The 21,983-nt window shown below is 40.8% G+C and overlaps 2 protein-coding genes across 4 annotated transcripts in view; one reads left to right on the plus strand and one right to left on the minus strand.

The window, feature by feature from the left end:
• MASP2 (mannan binding lectin serine peptidase 2) overlaps positions 1–10,515 on the plus strand; it is a 29,281-nt gene extending 18,766 nt beyond the window's left edge. The window contains exons 6-10 of the mRNA XM_026074035.1: positions 23–154; positions 7,106–7,296; positions 7,885–8,032; positions 8,559–8,655; positions 9,812–10,515. Coding sequence (XP_025929820.1) covers positions 23–154; positions 7,106–7,296; positions 7,885–8,032; positions 8,559–8,655; positions 9,812–9,827 — 584 coding nt within the window. The 3' untranslated portion in view covers positions 9,828–10,515. The remainder of the gene's footprint in view (positions 1–22; positions 155–7,105; positions 7,297–7,884; positions 8,033–8,558; positions 8,656–9,811) is intronic.
• Positions 10,516–15,985: 5,470 nt separating this feature from the next.
• TARDBP (TAR DNA binding protein) lies at positions 15,986–21,861 on the minus strand. 3 transcript variants are annotated; one of them, XR_003254862.1, is made up of 6 exons: positions 21,484–21,792; positions 20,532–20,695; positions 19,212–19,352; positions 18,309–18,479; positions 17,313–17,900; positions 15,986–16,831 (listed from the first exon to the last, which is right to left on the minus strand). XR_003254862.1 is itself a non-coding variant. In XM_026074034.1 (5 exons), the coding sequence occupies exons 1-5, from the start codon at positions 21,719–21,721 to the stop codon at positions 17,370–17,372; spliced, it is 1,245 nt and encodes a 414-aa protein (XP_025929819.1). In that variant the 5' UTR covers positions 21,722–21,861; the 3' UTR covers positions 15,986–17,369. The 3 variants fall into 3 exon arrangements, 1 of the variants encoding a protein (XP_025929819.1); XR_003254861.1 differs by having other exon boundaries at positions 15,986–16,863; XM_026074034.1 differs by having other exon boundaries at positions 15,986–17,900; positions 21,484–21,861.
• Positions 21,862–21,983: the final 122 nt, after the last annotated feature.

Raw genomic sequence — 21,983 nt, forward strand, 5'->3', positions numbered from 1 at the left:
ACTGCTATGCTTCACTTGTTAGATATCGATGAGTGCAAACACCTGTTTGATGGTGAACCCCTCTGCAATCATCACTGTCACAACTACCTGGGGGGCTACTACTGCAGCTGCCGTATTGGCTACACACTGCATACAAACAAAAGGACATGCACAGGTGAGCCTCTGCTGGACTAAGAGATGCTTTCCTACCTGCAACACCCGCTTAAATCCAGCCCAGACGGTAGGGTCAAGATCAAGGCTCCTTTTTTTTGTTGTTGCTTTTAACAGCCCTTGTGGGCCTGGTGCAGTTGGAAGGAGGTGCAGAGGGCTAGTCAGGGCTGTGAGCAGAAGCTCTGGTTTGCAGTGGTTTGGGGCTGATTGCTGCTCTTCAGGATGCTGTATGTTGCAATAAAATGGTGCATTGGTGGGTGGCAGGTCCAGAACAGAAGCCAGTGGTTGGCAGGGTGTGAAGGTAATTGGTTTTGGTTACTCCTTAGGCAACATCCATCTGTGTTGGGCTTTAGAGAGGTTGAATGGAGAAGCAAGAAACTTGTCTTCTACTGCCCAGTCCAGATGCTTCCAAGCTTCAGGGCTGCCAGTGCAGCCAGCCCTGGCAGCACTGAATATAACATACTTTCTGAGTACTGAGATCCTGAGTATTCTGGACCTGAGTTAGTAGATGTGTTGGAAAGACTAACAATCAAGTTGCCAAGTCAAATGGAGAAAGAGTTTGCTTATTTTTCCCAGGGGAACACAGACTGAGAAGCAATACAATCCCCATATCGCTGACACCAGATACAATCATCCGCTCATTAAGTGGGAGACAAGGCCAGGCACAGATCTCTTGTTCGGTAGGGCATACAGCGTGAAGTTTACCTAGATGGTTTCTGCCTGGCTCCGCTGCTCTGTGCACAGCTGGGGAAAGAAAGCTTATCTGTTGGCAGGCAGCAAGTGTCTGTCTGAATCAGTGCAGTGATCGACACCTCAGGATTCACTTTGTCTGCAGTGAAACGTGTGCAGACACGTGGTGTCAGATTCATCCTTGGTGAGTACAGCTCTGCCCACCTGGAGTTGAATCCTGTCTGGAAAGAGCCAGCTCACATACTGCTCACTAAATATTGTCATAGGTAGGAACACTGTTTCTTTGAGCTCCCCAGTGCCAAAACGCAGAATTGGATGTTGTTTCTACTGCTGGAGGCCACCTTGGCATTCAGCTTCCCAGCTCCAGCCATTATAAACCCTCTCCAGCCTTGGCTGTCTGGGTCTGATTCAGGATTGAAATTGTTTGCATCTCCAGTATATTAGAACAGGCCTATTCATTGTTCAGCCTCCCCTTCCTAAAGTGATGGCTTTTAGCAGAAGGAGTATATGAGTTTATGTAGGCTATAAAGGTCTTAATGCAGAGGTGCGAATGAGTAGCTGTGAACTAGCTGCTCTGCATTTGCGGTCCGTTTGTGTATGCTTGTGCCCCCCTCTGTGGTGCACGCGAGGCTTGTGGAAGGAGCTTATCAGCAATAACGAAGGGTTAGGCTACCCTGCCTTACCGAGGGGTGGAGGCATGCACACAGGGAATTACTGTGGTGCAGCTGATGTGCTGGAACTTGCTCACATTTCAAAGGCCTTCAGATACAAGCGCTGAAGCCTTTGCAGCCCCTGGGCTGAGCAAAGTGAAGTTCTCTGTGAATCGCCTTCATGAGATGAGGTCAAAAGCTGCCCCTTTGAATTTTGGCTCCTGTATGAGCAGACTGACATTGACAGGCTTCTTTTTTCTTCTTTATTTTCCAGCGTGAGATAATTATGCTTCTCCTCACTTTGGCAGAGGTGGAAACATGTGCTGGGAAGAGCTGGTTTGCCCTCCCTCCTGTCCTGCCAGTAGCTGTCTGTCACAGTCCTCCAGAGGCCAGTCTCCACTTGCTCCGTGACTTGTATGTCTTCAGGTTTCTTGCCTTTCAGACCTGCCTCCTGGAGACAATAAAGAGGCCGTTTCTTGTTGAAAGCTGATGGCATCCTCTGGGGCGTTCATTTCCTTGCATTTCTCCTGTGTCACTAGGGAAAGAAGAATGTAGATAAGGCAGAGGCTGATAAGAGAGAAGCCATTGTGAGAGGCCCCTGGGCATCACAGCTACCTAAAGCCTCTTGCACTTATGGTCCAGCTCTTGTTGCTTGACTGTTCAGGAGTGCTCAAACTACAACACGGCATGAACCACACATTTGTTCCCTCCATATTCCTTTTAGATAAGTTCTTGTCTGCCCCCAAATTTGTATATTGAACCTATTTATATTCAGAGCCTGTTCCCTCTTGGGAAGAGTTTGAATTTTTTTCTGAATTCTACTTTTGTGGCTCTGGCCATATCTCCCTTTGGGAACCTAGCGTTATTGCTAAAATTCATTGTGGTGAGCAAAGCCTCACAGTTGTCAGGGTTCTGTAAAGTCATGCAAATATCAGAAAAGCAGCTTAGGAGAGGACTGGTGTCTCTCTTTCATAAGAAGGAAAGCAACAGTGTCCTCCCCAAAATAGACATAGCACAAGGAATGCTGTTCTTCAGCGCAGCTGCTTGTGGCACTGATTGGTGCTGTCTCAATCCCTCAGTGCCTCTCCCTGCTCCACATCTGTATCCATCTGCTATCCCTTTAGACTGTGCCCTCTTTGGGGCACGGATCGTCTTGCAGTGTGCTGGGAGAGCACCAAGCTCGGTACTTGTCAGTGACTAGAGCTCCCAGACTCTGTGGAGGTAATGGGATGATAATTGCAAGTAAGAGGTTAACAAGACAGAGCTGAGCAGCTGTAGGTGAACTACTATAAACCAGGCTTTGTTTAAAAAGCTCAAGGGATTAAGGATCATTAGTCAGTGTGCATCTCTTTATTTCTGCAATTTAACAGGAGTTGCTTTAATTGTCATTTATGAAGCTTCATTTTTCCAACCCCATCTCTGCTCTTCAGTGCCTGGAGTAAATGGGGGGAGCATTTCTCCGAGTGAACGTGGGAGGCAAGGAGAATCTTGTTGGTGAGGCATTTGACTCGCTTCAGGTCACTCTATTTGCAAGCTTCTTGTGTGACCTTGGGCAAGTCACTTGATACCTCTGCTTTGAGCATCTGTCTGCAAAATGAAAGGTAACATCACTGGCTCGACTTACTGGGGGAGATGCTTAGTAAGACCCATAGAAGGTAGAGGCTGCAGAGAACTGATTTGGGGATGAGGTGGCTGTGCAGGTGATTATTGAGACTCAATCCTGCTGTATTTAATCTTGTTCGGAAGCTGCTTCTTGGTCACAGTAGATCTGTGATCAAAGCAGCTTGAGACTTTGTCATGACTGAGTGATGTGATTTGTGACCCACCTTTCATTAGAGACCTAATGAGCCAGTGACAGTGGGCTTGCAAGTTTTGAGGGGGTCATTTTTCAGAGTTCAAGTCTCTGGCAAACAGCTTACTATGATTATAATAAAAATATGGCCTAAGCGTAATTGAGCACTCTCTGGGCAGCTCTAAAGCCTGGACTGAGAAGTCTGGGGACAGTATTACTGCTGGGAGATGYTGGAAATTATTTAATCCTTTTTGTGCTGGCTAGTTTATGACTTTCTTGCTTGCAGACCTATGGAAAAAAATACTGCCCTGACAAAGGGAACTCTCTACGGCCACATCCAGGAGATATTAAGGAGAAAAGTAGGGCCCAATATAAGCCATTTCATCTTCAAGCTGCAAAATCCCCTGAGTCTAGCACAGAGTATCTTCTTCTGTTGGGTCAGCTGGTTTTTGCTGCTCCTGTGAATACAAGTCAAGAGAGTTTATTGGTGATGACTCATATTCTTCCAAACTGCGTTGTAAAAATCTCCCATCAAAATTACGAAACTGAGTTTAAAGGAGCCAGGTGTAATGAAGCATGAAGAGCTATTAGTCTCTATCTTTCCCCTTCTTTAGTTCTTCAAAACAAGGTGAAGGCCTGTTTTTTGAAATAGAATCTTAACGGTGCACTGTTCTTATTATTTGTACTATGAGAATGTATAGGGCTCCCAGCTATGTACAAAGGCATGGTGGTATCTGCTGCTACGTAAACACCGGGTAGGTGATCACTGTCCTGTAGAACTTCTCCCTAACACCTGGTCTCTGCTCTAAGAAGGCAATTTGGAGCGATTCTGGAATACGGGCATTGCCAGAATGGATCCGGCTGAGGATCCCTTGAGTCTGATGTCCTGCCTTTGACACTGGTCAGCATCTTACGCTTCAGTGGAAGACATAATTCAGTAAGCGATTTTTAAAGTGTACTCCCTTGTAGAAGCATAAATACTGTGCAAGATATCCTGTGTTGTCTATATCTCACCTAGCTTATGGTGAATTTATGGCACTAAGCTATATGTTACATAAATGTATATGTATAAATTAAGCATAAAATCTTACATTTCATATGGCAGCAAGTTGCACAGATTAATTATATGCTATTTCTCAATCCTTTGTATCAGATTTGTATTTGTTGGCCTTAGATCTCATTGTGTGTTTCTTTGCCCTTTTATTATTAGAGAAAGTAAACATCCTTTGGAAACTATAGTGGTAGGTTATATGTAGTGTTTTTTTGTCTCTGCATACTTAAATATATTTTTTTGTGTGCGTATGCGTTCCCACACAGTGGCCTCTTCTCCATGATTTCTCTCTTACATGGTTTTATCCTGAACTGTCATCTAATGAAATTCCTTTAAACATACTGTTCAAAAAGAAGCTAGCGTGATAATTACGGTAGGGTATAAAGAATAGAAGCCAAGGTGATGTTGCCTTCTAGCTCTGAGTTTACTGTAACAGCATTTAAGCTTACCTGCCTGAGTATCCCTTATGTACGCAGTAGATCTGTGCCCTGGGAAAAACTGCTTGGTAGGTAGTAAGGAAGGATTCTGATGCAGAACTAACAGAAAATTTGAGATTTTAACTTCCTAATGATTTCAGTAGGGAGTTAAGGGTGTAAATGCAGCGCTCATTAAATTGTGGCTTGTATGTTTAGGGTGAGACTTCATGAYGCGTCTTTAATCCACACCCAAGGATTTTATATTTTCATTCCTATCTTTTCCTGTAATTGCCTCCAGACTACTCATGCAGGGCTGTGGAACAGGGACAGATATTAGCTATGTGAGGAAATTTCAATTTTTAAAAGAGAAACAGAGAAACTTTTTTTTTTTTTTTCAGTTAGCAGTTTGGGGCTCACAAACATGTAAAGCTCCATATCGAGTAGGTTTTGGGGTGTTTCTTAGCCTGGCCTTGCAGYAGAGGGAAGGCAGCATTTGAGTGGGGTCACAAAGCCTGTGAAGAGGCAGTGAACTCGGTGCGTCAGTGGCAGTATTGTAAGCAGCACCTGCGGCAGCTCAGGAGACGGTACTGAAAAACATGCTTTATTCTTACATAGCCATCAAAAGCTACTGTGCTTTGAGGCACAGTCTGGAATTAAAGGAACATGCATTTAGCTGGGAAGGATGAGGTAAAAGCAATTAAGGAAAAAACCCACTCACTGGTAATATTCTACAAGTATAGCACGAAAGGAAAAGATTTAATTTCCATTGTAACTCAACTGATTTTTGCCGGTGCAAAGCAGTGTGCTATTAAGCTAGATTAGGCAGTCAGAACCTCCAGGTGAATTAGTGAAGCTTTCTCTGCTTTTTTTGGAGCAAGAAGGGCATTTCAAACAGGATTTAAAAATCAGGAGRGTGTTTGGTTTCACAGGATAGGCTTTATATGTATGTATTAACTGTTTTAATCTGTATCTTTGTTAGCTATGTTTGGATGAAAACCTAAGACAATGAATTCAGAATAGAGCACCAGCAGATGTGGCTTATATGTCAGTCACTGTGATGATGGATAGGTTTATGTCAAATAAAAGCAATTGCTCATAGCTGCGTGGGAAGATGGACAGAGAAAGATTGTTTTAAAAATGTAGCATGTGCTAAAAGAAACACACAGGGCACCCAAATGCATCATTATTTGTGTTGTATTACTCTAGTTGTGCTAAGAGCCATACAAACATAAAACAGAAGGATGATCCCTTTTCCCCTTTTCCCTTTCCTTTCCAAGGAAATGATCATATCTGAATCCTTCCAGCAGGGAGGTCTGTTGCATAGGGGTAGGATGGAAACAGGTTTCATTCTCTGAAGTAAAAGCTTAGAATCTTGGATAACAAAATCCACGGGTTAGCTAAGGGGCAGTAATGTTCATTTTATCTTTCACAACTCAGTCCCTTTCCGTTAGTATGACAGCCTTAAACCCTATGGTCTATTTTAGATGATAATCTGTAATTAATGACTGGATAATGGCATTTTTGTTGATGGAGGTTAGCATGGTATGTTTGAGGATACAATTCAAAGTCAAACAATTTCCCTCTTGCAATTAATTTAGCATCACAGTGGTGCAAAAATATGCCAGTGTTATCAGCCAGTCCAGCATTCCCCATCAATTAAAGGATTGCTCATACAGCTTTTGCAGCACATTATAAAGCCTTTGTTCCCAGCTGATCAAAGCACCACTTCACAGCGATCAGATGCTGTCAACAGGCAGAGATCCTCAGGGCACTTGTGGCTGTTCCTTCTTGCTTCTCTTCAGCAGGGAGCATTTGTGGCTCCARTTGTGTCGGCAAGAGGCACAGCTGGTTTTGCTCAGAGAATACAATTACATTCTAAATGTCTGGCAAGGAAAGCATTAAAAGAAGAGAGCTGCATTCAGAGGCTTCTGGAATTGAGAAGCTGATAGCTATCCTAGCACTCTGCACACTCTGGTACAGCAGACAAGCTGCAAATTTAACACCTCAGAACATTTCTGATGGCTTCCAGACACACTTATTTCTGACCTCTAGTCCTGTGACTGTTAAGATGGTGCTCTTCCCCCCTGTCCTTCGCTGCACCGCTTCTGAGGTAGGAACGTAGGTAGGTGTTGGGTAATGCTGGTGCCCTAATCCACAACAGAGACAGGGCAACTTTCTCAACAGCGACAAACACCTGCTGGTGAAATGTGTGAGACTTTCTGTAGGGGTTTAATCTATGGCTCCAAAACGTCCTTTAAGGGATAGATCAGTGTAGAAAAAGATCCACTACCTTTACCCAATACAGCTGGACAGAGTTAATGCAGCTATGATCATTTTCTGTTGTTTTTTCTTCTAGCCCAATGTCAGAATCAGGTTTTTACTAAAAGAACTGGAGAAGCCACCAGCCCTGACTATCTGAAACCTTATCCCCCATTCGGCTCGTGCAGTATCCAGGTGGAAGATGGCTTCCTGATCACGTTGGAATTTGTGGAGACCTTTAATATGGAAACACACCCAGAAGTGTTGTGCCCCTACGACGTCCTTAAGGTAAGCTGAGGTTTTATTGCCTTTCATCACAGCCTTTGCGAGACAGGCCCAGTTTGTTCTTTTACTGCATCTTTCTCAGACTATGTCTCGCCCCACTCGTTTACAGATTTATCTCCCTGTATCTCTCCTCATTCATTTCTTCTTCCCCTCATCCCCTCAGAAGTTTTGTTGTTTTATTCTTTCACTGCCTTCCTCCTTTGGGAAATTCACCAAAAACACAAAGACAAGTACACGTGTGTGTGATGACTTGGAAGATTTCAAAGTTTTATTCCAGCCTCACAGACCAGTGATGCCAAGAGCACCAGTTAAATCTTTTGAATTCAGTTTTCTTATCTATAAAACGGACCCAATGCTCACTTCTCAGGAATTCCAAAGCACTTAGGATGCGTGGATAAAAGGTGCTCTGTGAGTGATGAGCCATCATTTTAACCACCATCCTTTCTTCTGTATGCTTTGGAAGAAGGGACCATTCAAGTTCAGCTACTTACTGAGGAAGAGGCATTGTATTAAAATTGGTATGTTCTTCCATAAGCCTAAAGAGGGAAGAAGTAAAAAAAAAGTTTATTTGACTTGTCTCATTCTTTTCAGATTAAAATGCCCAAAAAGCAGTTTGGCCCATTCTGTGGAAAGACTTTGCCTGCAGAAATTGAGACACACAACAGTGTTGTAAATACTACTTTTATAACTGATATCTCAGGAGCACGCACTGGATGGAAGATGAAATACACAGCAACAGGTAGGTAGGAGGCCTCTTTTTAGTTCTCGGGTCCAGACTATTCCCAGAACTTCATTATGGAAAGGTCTGAATAGCAACCTAATAGATAAGCAGCAGTTTCATACCTAGTTTTCAGTAGCGTACCTACTAAGCAATGTAGCTATGAAGTAGTTTACCTAAGCAGAGTTTTAACAGAGTTCCAGAATAAGAGCTGATCTTACAGGTCACCTCTAGTTCAGGCAGAGATTGTATTTTAGGGAACAAGTTGCCTTTGCGTTGGTAAGAGTTTCGAGGTGTGTGTTTAGGCAACAGATCTACTGGGCTCATCCTGTCCACGTAACTTGAGCTGTTTGCAGGTAGCTGCACACCTTTGATGTGAGAGCAACACAGTCAGTTCACAGTTTTTCCTCTTATTCTCAGTAACTGTAGATTGGTGTCTGTGCGAGTGAAACAAGGCAGAGAGAGGGTGTTTTTTTCATAAGAGCATTTAGCAGTAAATAATGAAATCACTGTCAAGGGGACTTTTCTGTTTTTTGATCTGCTGCAGCTTTTGCTTGCCCCAGTCCTGAAGCACCACCGCATGGTCGCATCGCATCGGTGCAAGCACAGTACGTTCTGAGCGGCCACTTGTCCTGCTACTTGAAGTAGGTGACCCTCAGCCTTATTGGGCTTAATTTCTCAGGGACTAAACACGGAGGTGCCATTTCCTATTATCAATTGGTGTTGCTCACATACTATAATTATGAGGCATATTCAGTACACTGAATTTGCGAGCAGTTGTCCTTTCTTTGATATCCTCTCCAGAGAATTATGTTTCTGTGTATGTATGCCACTGCCGATGCTCTCTGAACACTGCTGCTTAGAGATTTGCCTGTAATTATGTTGGAAGAAAAGAATGATTTTACAAAGGATTTTAGTGTTTCACAAGATCAGTGTAGCGAGAATTTTTAATGTTCTTTCATTTGTTACTGCATCCCTCCAGGGAATTTAAAACTAGAATACTCGGTCATTTCTGCTGAATGAGCATTTCACATTCAGTTCTTAATAGCATTCTGCTTCTCAGGAAGCCGTTTTGGAAGATAATCTGGGCTGTGTGTGTTTACAGCAAAATTTTGAGATCACRGTTAGGTCTTTGTGTTTTAAAAGGGACACAAACTTAACAAGCAATATAAAAGCACGCTATTCACAACTGAATTGTGCTCTCCTAATTTTATCTACCGCAATTATTCTCTAATCTGTCTGATTTGACAGTTACACACATTGGCTGTTTATGTAGAAACCCAGAACAACCAACCAGACGTGAGGGTTAGTATTCGACAGGAGATGGTATGAAAGGTATGTGTGTATGGAAGTCGATACAGTGCAGGCTGTGTTCTGTGTTTTGCTCCTTGAAATGCTCTGACCATCACTCTGTGCCATCTTTGCTGGGGATGAGGCAGGCATAAGTGGTGGAACTGCTACCCAAGCAAGTGCATATTAGTCTTTGCTTTCAGGAAAGGTTATCTGGCCCTCGCTTTTGCAGCCATCCACTGACTGTGGGCAAGAAAAGCTTTACTAGAACCCACATTTAAAATGTTATGATGGTGGCAGAAGAACCATTTACCTTCTCCCACTCTGRAAGTAGTGCAACAAAGCAGTGCATCTATTAAAGACATTTTGAGCAAATAAAAATCTAGTTACTGCATTTTTCCCATGTTGGTAAGAAAATGAATGTGTAACTGACCCTTTTTTTCTGTAATTAACCCTGTTATTTGTTGTGAAATTAATTTTACCTTTTACTCCTATGCATGCTTCTTGGAGAACAAAGAAGTTGTGAAGTCTTTTAAAGCAGAATATCAACAGGATGCTTCTTGGAGCAAAGCAATGGCAAAGTGTATTAGTAAGTCAATGCTAATATTTGCAAATAGGAAAATCTCTGTGTAATTATTTATATATAAGGTATTAGTCTTATAAAGGCAGTGATAGAAGTGACAGTATGAGAAATGTCTTCTTTTCTGCATGGTAACTGTCCCTTCTTGTCAAAGCACACTTTGTATTTATAATTTAGAAGATGTTTTAATTTCTGCCATTCTTTAAAAACCTTAAAAAGCACTGATGGTTGTTTAAAAAGAAAAAAAAATCTTAGGGGCCTTTGAAATACCGTACAATCCTGTAACAGTTTCATATAAATAGCAAAAGCATCATCATAGGAGAAGAACAAATGTACCTGTACCCACAGAGTACTGGTACAATTTATCTTTACTTTAAAAGGTCTTAGCCTTGCAGGGCCCCTGTGGCACCGCAGGCTGTAACAGCCTTTGGAAGGGGGGAGCGTGTCCCTGCCAGCTGGCACGCGACTAGTCTCAGCCAGCTACTGTTGGAGCCCTGCAATCTTTCCCTGGACTCAGATTTCAGAACATTTGGGCATAATCATGCTATACCTTAGAAATTTCGAGTTCTGCGCTTCTAAAGTAACTTCTAGATTAATTTGTATTCCTCAATGTATGTATCAGTTTCCTGTGTATGTTGTGTGCAGTATGACACTTGCAGTTACAGCTAAATCTAGTGGATTGGAGTGCAGATTTTCTGTGAAGAAACCATTCCTAGAGCAAAGGATTTATTAAATTTGTTACTTAACAGATTGACTAGCACTTTTTTTGGATTTTCTTTTAGTACTTGTAAGTTGCTGAAGCAAAAAAAAACAAAACAACCCCACTTCATTATAAAGTGTTCATTTTAAAAATTAAATAACCACTTTTTTGTTACTCTCCTTTTCAGATGAGTGGTCGACTGTGGTCAGCCTGAGGACATAGACAGCGGTACCATTATGTACATCACAGGGCCTCAGAAGACCACCTACAACGCTGAATTGCAGTATCAGTGCAAGGCCCCCTTCTACACCCTGAAGTCTAATAATAACGGTTAGTCTTGCACATCAAATTATGAAGTTCTGTGATGATCCTGGTTATTCTGCTGGCACAAAGAGCGAACACCCCAGCCTTTAATATAGACATGCCTATAAGGTCAACAGAACTTCTTTCTGAAACATACTACAAAGGCTATTAGGTTTGGGGAGTATTGTTTGCACTTTGAAGGACATACCAAAATACACCTGAGGCATATTTTATACAGTAACATTTGGGAGCTTAACACTCTTGCATTTTTATTATTTTCCAGTTTAGTGGCATTAGATACTTGCTTATGTGGTAGTGAAAGCCAAAAAGGAGGTAAGTAAGTGATGCAGAGCCACCTTCTCATGGTTCTGCACTAAACTCAAAGGAGACCTAAAATACGATGATCCTCCACGCACTGTCAGACTCTGTGTACCATGGCCACTTTTCCTTTAACTGTTCTATTCATTTGTTCTCATTTTTGTCGTCTCTGTGAGATGCAGGTAAATATCAATGCAATGCTGATGGATACTGGAAAAAACTCCAAAGGAGAACTAACACTTCCTGTCTGTGAACCAGGTAATGCATAAATTTATTTAAAAAAAAAAAAAAAAAAAAAGAGTTTGAATTAGCAGTTACTAGGGAGTTGCTATCAGGCTAAAAGTACTGCAACATCTTTTATCAAACTCTCAGCTAGTACCGACTGACGCTGATACATGGTCATGCTTTGTTACAGAGGCAACAAGGCAGACTGTAGTACCTAGTACATAGATAGATACTGAAGAAAATAGCTTCCTGTGAAGTAATGCTTTTAACTCCCCTGATGTTGGAACTTCAGAATTTTTCCTTTAATGAAGATGCTAAGCTCTATTCTGTAATGCTTGTTCCTAAATACTAGCCTTCAGTGAGCTGCAGATAGTGGGCTGTTAACAAAGTTATTTAATTTAGCTCTTCCATTATTTATGTAGAGTTAAGTAATAAATTTAATAGCACTTTTCTTGTTTTTTTCTTTTAGTATGTGTAAGTAAGTAAGTTGCTGAAGCAAAAAAACCCTACTTCATTAGTGTTTGTTGTAAAAATTAGATGATTACCACTTTTTTGTTACTCATTTTCAACAGGGAGGAACAACTAACAAAATGATGAGCCTAAAATTTTATGATACCCACATAGTTTGGCACTCAGAATTATTAATACTGGCCTCGTATTTATCTGTTAAATTGCTTACCATTTAAAAGATGTCTTGTCGTACCTGAGGTTCTCCGCTCTTGTTAGCATTGGAGATTATTGCCAGAAACTCAGCAGTTCCCCTCGAAAACAGTAAAAAGCTGGATCTAGCTTATTTCAGTTCCCTCTTGGAGATGTACAGAGATAAATGCAATTTCATAAATGACTAATTCTTGCTGCTTTTGAAGTGTTTGGCACTGTTACTGTCAGGACAGTTGAACCACGCTCCAGCAGCATTTGAGGGGGGGTAGGGGAAGCCACTGAATAGCTTTACTGCAGAATACTGGTTTGGGGGACTCTTGTTTGTTTGTTTTCAATGCTTGAATGGCTAAATTAGTAACTCTCTAAAATTACTCAAGATCCAAGACTGAGTTTGGGGAGAAACATTTCACAATTTAAAAGCCTAATTGTTCCTCTTACCTTTTAGATTAGAATGCCTCTATATTCCAATTACCCTAATTTACATTCAGAATAAATGCATTTGCTTCTCAGCGCCCAAATTCCTTAGCAAAACTGTGCCTCTTGATTACAGAACTTTTGGAAAGACTGCATGTTATACTGACTAATGAAAATTGTACTCTAAATCAAACATTCATTCGCAAGCAATTTTACTCTCCCAAAACAATCTAGGAATTACATTTAGACTCATTAACCTAATTTTATCCATGCAAGCATAGTAATTCAGTATCCAAATCTTAAAATATTTAACACTGATTGCTGCATTTATTGTTTTGCAGTTTGCAGAACATGGAAAAGTAGAACGCATGAGTGTACATATGGAGGAACAAGAGCCAAGTCTGGAGAATTTCCCTGGCGAGTGATGTTAATTACAGAGCATGGAGGATTAGGAGGTAGTTCGCTTTTGTATGACAACTGGGTTTTAACAGCTGCTCCTGTTGTAGTTGATCAAAGAAACGCCTTAGCTTTGAGGATTAAATTGGGGGTTTTGGACAGCCATTCAGTTCACTGTGAACAAGCCTGGGCAAAATAAATTTTTATTCACGAAGGTTATAAAAGTGATCTTGTCAATTTTAACACTGATATTGCCTTGATTGATTAAGCTGCAGCATAAATTCTCAATTAGTATGAATATTACACCCATTTGTTTACCAGGCAAAGAAGAAAGATTTCAAATGAAAACAGGTAATCTAGTAGCTGTATCAGGTTGGGGAAGAACTGAGACAAGGAGCTCTTCTGTATACCGAGTTGGTAGTTATCAAGCAGAAAGCGTACAGATGCATATGCAAATAAATCCCTTGGTGGAAAACCTCTCCTGGTAACAGCATGCTGTGTGCTGGGGTTGAGGGAGGGGGCAAAGAAAGATGCTTGTAACAGCAACAGTGGAGGACCATTAGTTTCCTTAATTTCCAGCTAATGGTTCGTTGCTGGTATTGTGTCCTGAGGTTCAGACTGTGCCGTTGCTGGGCAATACGGTGTCTATACAAGAGTAACCAGTTATATCCCATGGATTGAAGGCATTTCTTCAAATAATTCATAAAAGACTATTCATAATTTTTACCCTTCACTATTACTGAGATTGCTTTAGGGGCTAGAGTATTTAAATACTTAAAAACCAGCACTTAAACTTTGTTATTAAGTTTAACAAACAGTTCTGTTTAAAAACAACAACACTTGAGCATGCAAACACAGCATTCATTTTTGTCCAAGATGCTGATAAAGATCTTTAAATTTACGAAATTGCCCATATGCCTAAAGAAACTTGAGACTTTTTACTTTTCTAAAATATACTTAAAGTATATTTTGTTTTCTTTTGAATAGCATTATGAATTCTTAATGAAAGACTACAGCATTACCAGTCTAGCTTTTGAATATGTATCCAGTGAAAGCATTGAGATTTGTTCTCAAAATAAGTGAGCATCAAGGTACTTTAACCACTCCCTAGTATATATTTGATATGTGAAGAATCCCAGTAGCATCAGCTGCCCACCTTACTTGGAGGGCATGTGTCTGATGTGCTCCACTTCAAAGAACCTTATGGGCTCTGCAATAAACTGCTATACTAAGTGTAGGCACAGCTGTACATCCCTTGCCTTAAAGGACTTCTTGTGTCAGCTGCAAAAAACACTATTTCTGTCAACAGTAGAGTTTTATACAGAATAAGCTTTCACATTAAAATTTATAAACAGAGGATAAAAATACAAGCTTTGTCAGTACATCATCTGACAACAGATCGTCAGGACTAATTAAAAGCAACTTTATGAAGCTCCTAGGGTGTTTTTACTAACCGTGCCCAAAGTAAATATATCCCCTTATAATTATGTTTCCCATTTCTTGCATCTCACTTGTTATTTAGTTATGTTAATCTAGAAAGTAAAATACTGAATATGAAATCTTTAAAAAAAAAAAGACTCAACACTTGCATATGGTGTCAATAGTATTTTATTTACTTACTTATAAACACTAGAGTATGCAAAGCAGTTAAATATTACTAAAATTTGAAAATACTTCTAAAACTTTCAGGAATTTTGTTTGAGGGTCAGGGAAGGCTAAATTATTAGCAAAGACTACTCAGTGTTGCCAACCAACCTGTTAAGACCTAAACCTGGACTTAGACAATTTAAATAAAATTAAAGCCATGCTAATCACAAAAACTTACCATAAAGTTCCTTGCAGGGATGTCACAGTTACTCTTTGGAGGTCCCAGAATACCATTTTTAAGTGTTACTCAGCAGAAGTAGCTGGTAATAGTGCAAGTGCTAAAATGCAAAATTCACAGATGGTACAGAGTTTGGAAATTATTCTGACTTAGGTGCAGAAAAAAAATCCAAGCAACTTTTTGCAGTGGGATATGAACAACAAGTGTGGGATTATTTTTTCAGCCTGAGTGTTTACAACCCCTCTTTATACCCTTTAAGATGTACATTGAGACCCAGCTGATTTTTTTTAATACTGCAATTCAAGTGGAAAACTAACAGTAGTGCAGTTTTAGCCACTGTTTAGATGGTCTTCTATTCACAAGCCGTAATATAATATGCAGTAATCGAGATCTGACTTGAAAAGTTTAATAGTCACGTTTAAATAAACTGTGTAAATATCCATACTCAAAACTTGCATAGCTACAGCATAGTAGTATGGTGTATAAAAATATTGATCAAGCTTCAAAGGGTTTCAAGTCCAAGTAGGCTAAACTATTCAAGATCCCACCATCAGTGGAAGTACTCTTGCCTACAGTTTCTACTAAAATATCCTGCTCTGAGAAGAAACAGCTTATTTGAAACTTCTAAAAACTTAAGTTTATTACAAATGCAGACAAGATTTCTATCAAAGTCTATATACATTAGCTAATGCTTTATTCAGCTGAAAAATTCTTTCCCATGCCTAGGTTTAAACACGGGTTTATCACTTTGTTCTGGGCTACAAATGCAGCAGAACCAAACTTCCCTTGAGTGGACTGGTCTAAAAATAAAGTCATAGGTTTCTGTTCTTTAAACATATGTCCCCAAGGGAGATGCTCTGGACAAAAATATATCTGACAATAAGTGTTTGCTTTCCCCTCTCATTAAGAAACCCCACCCCATCTCCACACAAAAAAAAAAAGGCCCCCCAAAACACACTTTCCTTGGTAAAGATGTAATCTGGAGGGAACTGCTTACCATTCTAGGTGCAGACACCCAAACTTGTGGGACCTGGATTTTAGATATATACATATCACTGAACAATGCAAAAATACAGTGGATTAAAGTTGGGTGTCAGGTACATGATGAGTAGTGGCTCCGTTTGACTTGTCAACTTTTAAAGCATGCTTATCTGAAACAAACTGAATTACTGCAAAAAAACTTTACAGAAGTTCATCTCAAAAGGGTAAAATTAATTAACTGCTATGAATTCTTTGCATTCAGGGCTGCAAAACAAAGACACATATTACTTAAATCAGTTTTATTTAAGAATTTCCTACAATGACAAATCTTATAAAAAGCATCCAAACACAGAACTGCAGCAAACAGCATTCTTATGGATATCTTACAGACAGTGGAACTTCCACCCTTAGGAGGCACACTGAGCTCGCCAGTGATCTCTGCTACAAGAGCTACTGCAAAGCACACCACAAGCTCAATGTTCTCATCACAAACCCCATCATCTTCAGTTCACATTACCACACTTACATATCATTAACAGAAAAAAAACACACACCATACAGCATTCACAGCAGTTGACATAAGGGAAAAAAAATACAAATATTCATTTCACGTAACACATTCAACTAATTGATTAACTAGGTATAAAACCCACTTAAAGTCTTCCACATATGGATGTCCTTTGAATGCAATAAACACTCGTACTTTATTTGCTATCATTGCTCTCTGCACACTCTCTCACCAAAGCCACAGGATTGAGAGACATCTCGCCAAGTAAAATAAAATCCCATAATGCACCACCAGGTCTCTGCATGCGCTCTCTCCTTTATCTCGCACATACCAGCCCTCTCATGCCTCGGCACCACCATCAATCCCACACAAGGTTTCAAAAGTTCAAACAGCCTTCTGGTTCCATCTCACAGCCTTGCGTTCATAGCGTTGATACGACTCCATGAAATAAAGAGTAGCGGATAAAAATGGAACACCCACCGTCTAAGACGCAGCATGTGCAGTGTGATGAAGTATTCTTGGATGAGAAAGCATGTAGACAGAAGTATTCCTAAGGCAGAATATTTACAGCACTGCTTTCAATGAAGTGCTTCTTCCATACACATTTGAAATGAGATGAACTGCGGAGATTAAATGAAGCCTTCATATCGTACTTTAGTATGAGGGGAGACAGTGTTAAAAAAAAAAAAAAAAAGGAAAARAAAAAAAAAAAAAACAGAAAAACGACACTGTGTTCTCCAACCGGGGCATTTGGAGATTCTTATGGTGGGATCAAATTAAAAACAAGAGGGAGAGAATGCTGTTTCTGACCAATGGTTTCCATTTTGAACATGCAAAGAATTCAGATAGCCAGGAAACAAGGGATAAAATATTACAGGAGAAACCTTTCCTATCAATTGTAGTGTTAGTTTACCCATCAGGCAAACAGCAGTCCACTTCCAAACATTCAGTATTCCAACAAATTATGTAACAAAACTTATAAAATTCCTTTAACCTTTCTTTTTACAAAAGAAAAATGTCAAAAATACTGTTGAATATACTGCACATTGAACAAATTGATTTGGAAAATTTTAGTATATATGTAATTTACAGTATACTTACCATGAGTTAGAAAATTTTGATTTCCCACCACAGAGTCAGTATCAGAGCCCACCGTGTCTACATTCCCCAGCCTGACGACTTGGAATCCATACTCGAACCAAAGCCTCCGTTAAACCCGCTGCTAGAGCCTGCATTCGACGCTGAACCCCAGCCTATCGCTGCCCCGGAGTTGGAACCGCCGTAAGAATTGTTTCCTGAACTAAAGCCCTGGTTCTGCTCCCGCTGCATGTTGCCTTGAGGCTGGTTGTTTCCCGACGGCCCAGACTGGTTCTGCTGACTGGCCAGCATGCCCATCATGCCCCAGCTGCTCTGCAGCGCCGCCTGCGCTGCTGCCATCATGGCAGGATTGATGCTAAAGGCCCCAAAGTTCATACCGCCCCCCATGTTACTGCCTTGGTTGTTACCCAGCCCTCCCCCACCTCCTCTGCTGTTGCCAAACCCCCCCTGGTTCCCAAAGCCTCCCGGATTACCACCAAATCTTCCACCTCTTTCTAACTGTCTATTGCTATTGTGCTTAGGTTCAGCATTGGATATATGTACGCTGATTCCTTTAATGATCAAGTCCTCTCCACATAGAGACTGGGCAACCTATAAAAAATAAGGGATTAATTAAATATAGGTTAGACTTTTTTTCTCCCCTAGTATTAGTACTGTCAAACCAATAATAATAATAAAGCACACACACACACACGATTCTGAGCAGATAGTTAACCTGCAAAGGAAGTATATGCATACTTATTCCAATTTGAAGTGATTTATCTTCTTGTTCACTACTGCAGTAACTGCAGTATAAAAACCTGTATGTACAATGGCATCTGAAAAGTGCAACCTTAAACAATTCAAGTAAATCAAACCAAGCTAATACCACTGGAATTCTCAAGACAGTGGACAAATAAGTGTTCCACGTTTAATTCCAGAAATAATGCTTCATCAAGCTACTGAAACATTTTAAAAATAAGTTGTCTACATATGAGGCTAAAATATTTTAACACTTACCTGATCATCGGCAAATGTAACAAAAGCAAAAGCTCGGAAGGGTTTAGGAATGAAGACATCTACCACTTCTCCATACTGGGCAAAGAACTGCTGGAGCTCATCCGCAGTTATGTCCTCAGTGCAGCGCCCAACGAACACTTTTCTGCTACGCAAAGGTTCGTCGGGGCTTTGCTGAATTGAATTGAGGGTGGGGAGGAGGGGGGGAGTATAATTAACGAATGGAAAAAAAAAATCTCAATTTTCTTTGAGAAATAAATATGACCAAGTTACTTTATCATAAACGTCCCTTTTAATCTAGCCTGTTCTGAGGACTGAAGATTTAGAAACTTAAGAGTTTCTAAGTTTTAGAGTTAGAAAGTTATGTTCAGAGAGCATTCTCATACCCTGATACCGATGGAGAGGGGCAGCAGGGAAACAGATGCAGGAGTAACAGCAAGAACAGTTACAAGGCTATTCTAGAAGCAGAAGTATGTACTGCAAAATGGGACCACGTCATTTTTCAGTACAGACTGTATCTGCATATGTACGCAGGAAGTATACACACAGAAGTTCTGGGTTCCATTTCCAGTTCAACCAAATATTCATTCTGATCTTGATCAATTTATTTATCCTGCCTGCTTTATTCTCCACTTATTCTTGTAGCAGACAGATTAAGCAGGTATTGCTGGACATTAAAATATCACATTATTTTCAGGTTTTCTACTGTACTTATTCCSCAATATAACCAGCTATTTTCCCAACACTTCTATTTCACTCCCTCCTCTTCACCCACCCGCTTGTTCTCACCTGTCCTGTCCATCCATGAACTAAAAACCCACATCCAAAAGTGGATTATTCATCTGCTCACTTAATGCAGTTGCTGTAAAAGTGCCCTTTTGAGTATGTAAAATAAAACTAAAGTACCTTAGAATTGGGAAGTTTACAGTCACACCATCTTCCATCTATCATGTGTCGCTGAGACATTACTTTCACCTGGGTTTCATAATCCGTAAACCGAACAAACCCAAAACCTTTCGAGTGACCAGTTTTAATATCCTTCTTAACCTAAAGGAAAAAAAAAAAGACACTTTAGAAGATCACAGCAGCATTGGGGACATATATTTTGACGTACTACATGCTATTTACCAGCCATCTGTATCAACCTTGATGTTAAGACCACTGAAAACAGTGCACAAAGTTTTGTTTATCTCATTGTACAGGCCTGCCATTTCTTCGAAAAATGACCTCAGTATCATGTAGCTAAAGCAGAGACATGTGATACCTATAAATTAAGAGTGCCCTAATCAGGATATAATTAATATTAGCTTGTCTTGAACCCAAATATAAGCATATTAAAATAGCACAAATAATAGCAGGTATTTTGTAACACTGCGATGGCATAGCCAGACACATTGTATAAGCATTTTGAATTAACAGGTAAGCAGTGTGACCACCAAAGGTGCAAAGGCCTGTTTAGTTCACTTAGGAGGATCCAAGTAACAAAAGATAAATGAGAAGTTAKCAGGACCAGATGAGAGCCCCCTTTTGGGAGGGATGCAAATAGCATAAAAACATCAAGTATGAAGAGAAAGACAGAAGAAAACAAGCCTGCTTCAGTTCTCATTTCTCCCAAAGAGTTCAAGCCTGGCTGTGTCGACCTCAGCAGCTAAGGCCCTCAGGGTCCCCAGCCATCAGTGCTGACAAAACAGCACCAGCTCCATGACACCGCATGCTCATGGCTCAGGTAGGATATGAGCACTGAAGACTAAGTCTTGTGTATGTAGTGACTACGCAGTGATAATAAAGTACCCATTAGCATGAAGCATGCTGCTACTGAATGAGTTTAGTAAAGTGTTCTTTTGAAGTTTAAAACCGCCCTGATTTATCAGTCTTGTAAAACACTGACCGCAGCATCTTCAATTCTTTAACATATATATATATATATAAAACACGCATATTCAGCTGCAAAAATTAAAAACTAATAAATTAAAACTCTCTTAAACTCTGGACCCATTAAGGAGATCTATATGAATTACCGCTGCCCCAATCAGTAATATTCATGACTACTTGTGCCTACTCAAGCCTAGAGCTACAAAGCTCATGGAACAAAATACCACCCAGAAACAGAGGTGCGCAGCTTCAGATTGCTCTGAGTTTATACTGCTGTTTGTCTTCTACTGGCTTCTTCAGAAGACTAAATTTTAGATAATGTCTCTTTTTACTTGAATTGCAAAAGAATTTTACCTGCACCATTAGAACTTCTCCAAATGTACTGAAATACTCCTTTAAGTCTTGTTCAGTGGTTTTCCAGGGAAGACCTAAGACTATTAAATCTGAAGTCTTCTGTACTGCTCGTTTCACTTTCACGGCTGATGATGCATCTGTTTCATCCATTTTTCTCTTATTATCTGAACATAAAGATGCACATTAGAAATTATCTTCACAACTCTCAAGAGAAAGCTACTTCCACTGATCATGAATAGCATGGTATAAAAACATTGAACATGCTGTAAAAAAAGTATAAACTGCACAGGAATACATGCTAGCTGCTGCTACTCAGTATTATAATCCACGTCCAACTGTCTTCAAGGAAAGAAGCAAGAACAGCTGACATTCAAGTCCTCCTCCAAAATACAATTTGATTGGGTTTGTTTTGGATTGGTTTACTGAAGTACTATCCAACAGCATATTCCTAAGAGCACATGGGGAAGACAGGAACTTTTAACAAAAGCATTTAATTAAAAACTAACTTCCTTAGGCTATTTCCTTTTTTTTTTTTTTTTTAAATTAAAGGTTCCCTTTTCCCCCAAAGATTTCTGTTTTAAATGGTTCTTTTGACCCAAACTATGCCATGAGGAGAAGCATCTGTGAGTGCGCAGAGATCTCAGTACACAGCAGTCTTCAGAAGAACTCTATATGACTATAAACTTCTCCAAGTATAATGACAAAGCTTTGTCATTAAAGTCCTTTGTACAGCTATAGAGTTAAAAACTTACCTCACACCTGAAAGCTTGATGAAGTCAAATTTGTCTTGCAGAGTGAATATGTGACTAAACTCACTTTTTTTTTTTTTTTTAAACCACAGAGTTCAGCACAATGCAATATTGTTGCTGTGTTAAATGACCAGTGAAACACATGAACCTCTTAGCTGTAAAAGCCCGCTTCTACGAAAGAGTTTGACGGAACCCAGACAGACCTTTGGGATAGTTCACAACATAGACCAGGTTTCCCCAGCCGGCCTCCGGGGCGTGCAGGATGCCCTCCACCAGCCGCACCCCCCGCATGCACTGGGACACCGGGTTCCTGTAGCGCAGCCCGCAGGCGCCCGGGAACTGGGCCGTCACGGTGGAGAGCAGCACGGTGCCATCGTCCTCCGAGGGGATCTCGATGGGCTCGTCGTTCTCGTCCTCCGTCACCCGGATATACTCCGACATCTTTGCTGTGACTTGCTGAAAGCGGGAAAAACAGGCACAAGCTGAGACGTTACGTTCCCCTTTGTTTTGCCTTCCTGGCCTCGGGGCACAGACGCATCTGTGCTTATTTCTCTGCGGGGCACTCGGAGACGCGTCATCCGCGGGTGCTAAAGCCCCGGGCTCGCCGCGGGGCCACGCCGGCCCCGGCGCCACCCGGCGGGACGGGATGGGACGGGACGAGCCGGGCCCTGCCCGCCGCGGGGCAGCGCAGGGACGGGACCCC

The sequence above is a fragment of the Apteryx rowi genome, unplaced genomic scaffold (genome assembly GCF_003343035.1).
Source record: "Apteryx rowi isolate R43461 unplaced genomic scaffold, aptRow1 scaffold_38, whole genome shotgun sequence".
Classification (NCBI taxonomy): domain Eukaryota; kingdom Metazoa; phylum Chordata; class Aves; order Apterygiformes; family Apterygidae; genus Apteryx; species Apteryx rowi.

What these genes read in the sequence shown, in the direction of transcription:
- TARDBP (XM_026074034.1), bottom strand. Translation starts at nt 21,721, where the DNA reads ATGTCGGAGTATATCCGGGTGACGGAGGACGAGAACGACGAGCCCATC. An exon ending in GAGAAGTTCTAATGGTGCAG is followed by an intron (nt 19,353 to 20,531) that starts GTAAAATTCTTT and finishes TTTTTCCTTTAG; the next exon opens with GTTAAGAAGGATATTAAAAC. An exon ending in GTAAACTTCCCAATTCTAAG is followed by an intron (nt 18,480 to 19,211) that starts GTACTTTAGTTT and finishes AATTCAATTCAG; the next exon opens with CAAAGCCCCGACGAACCTTT.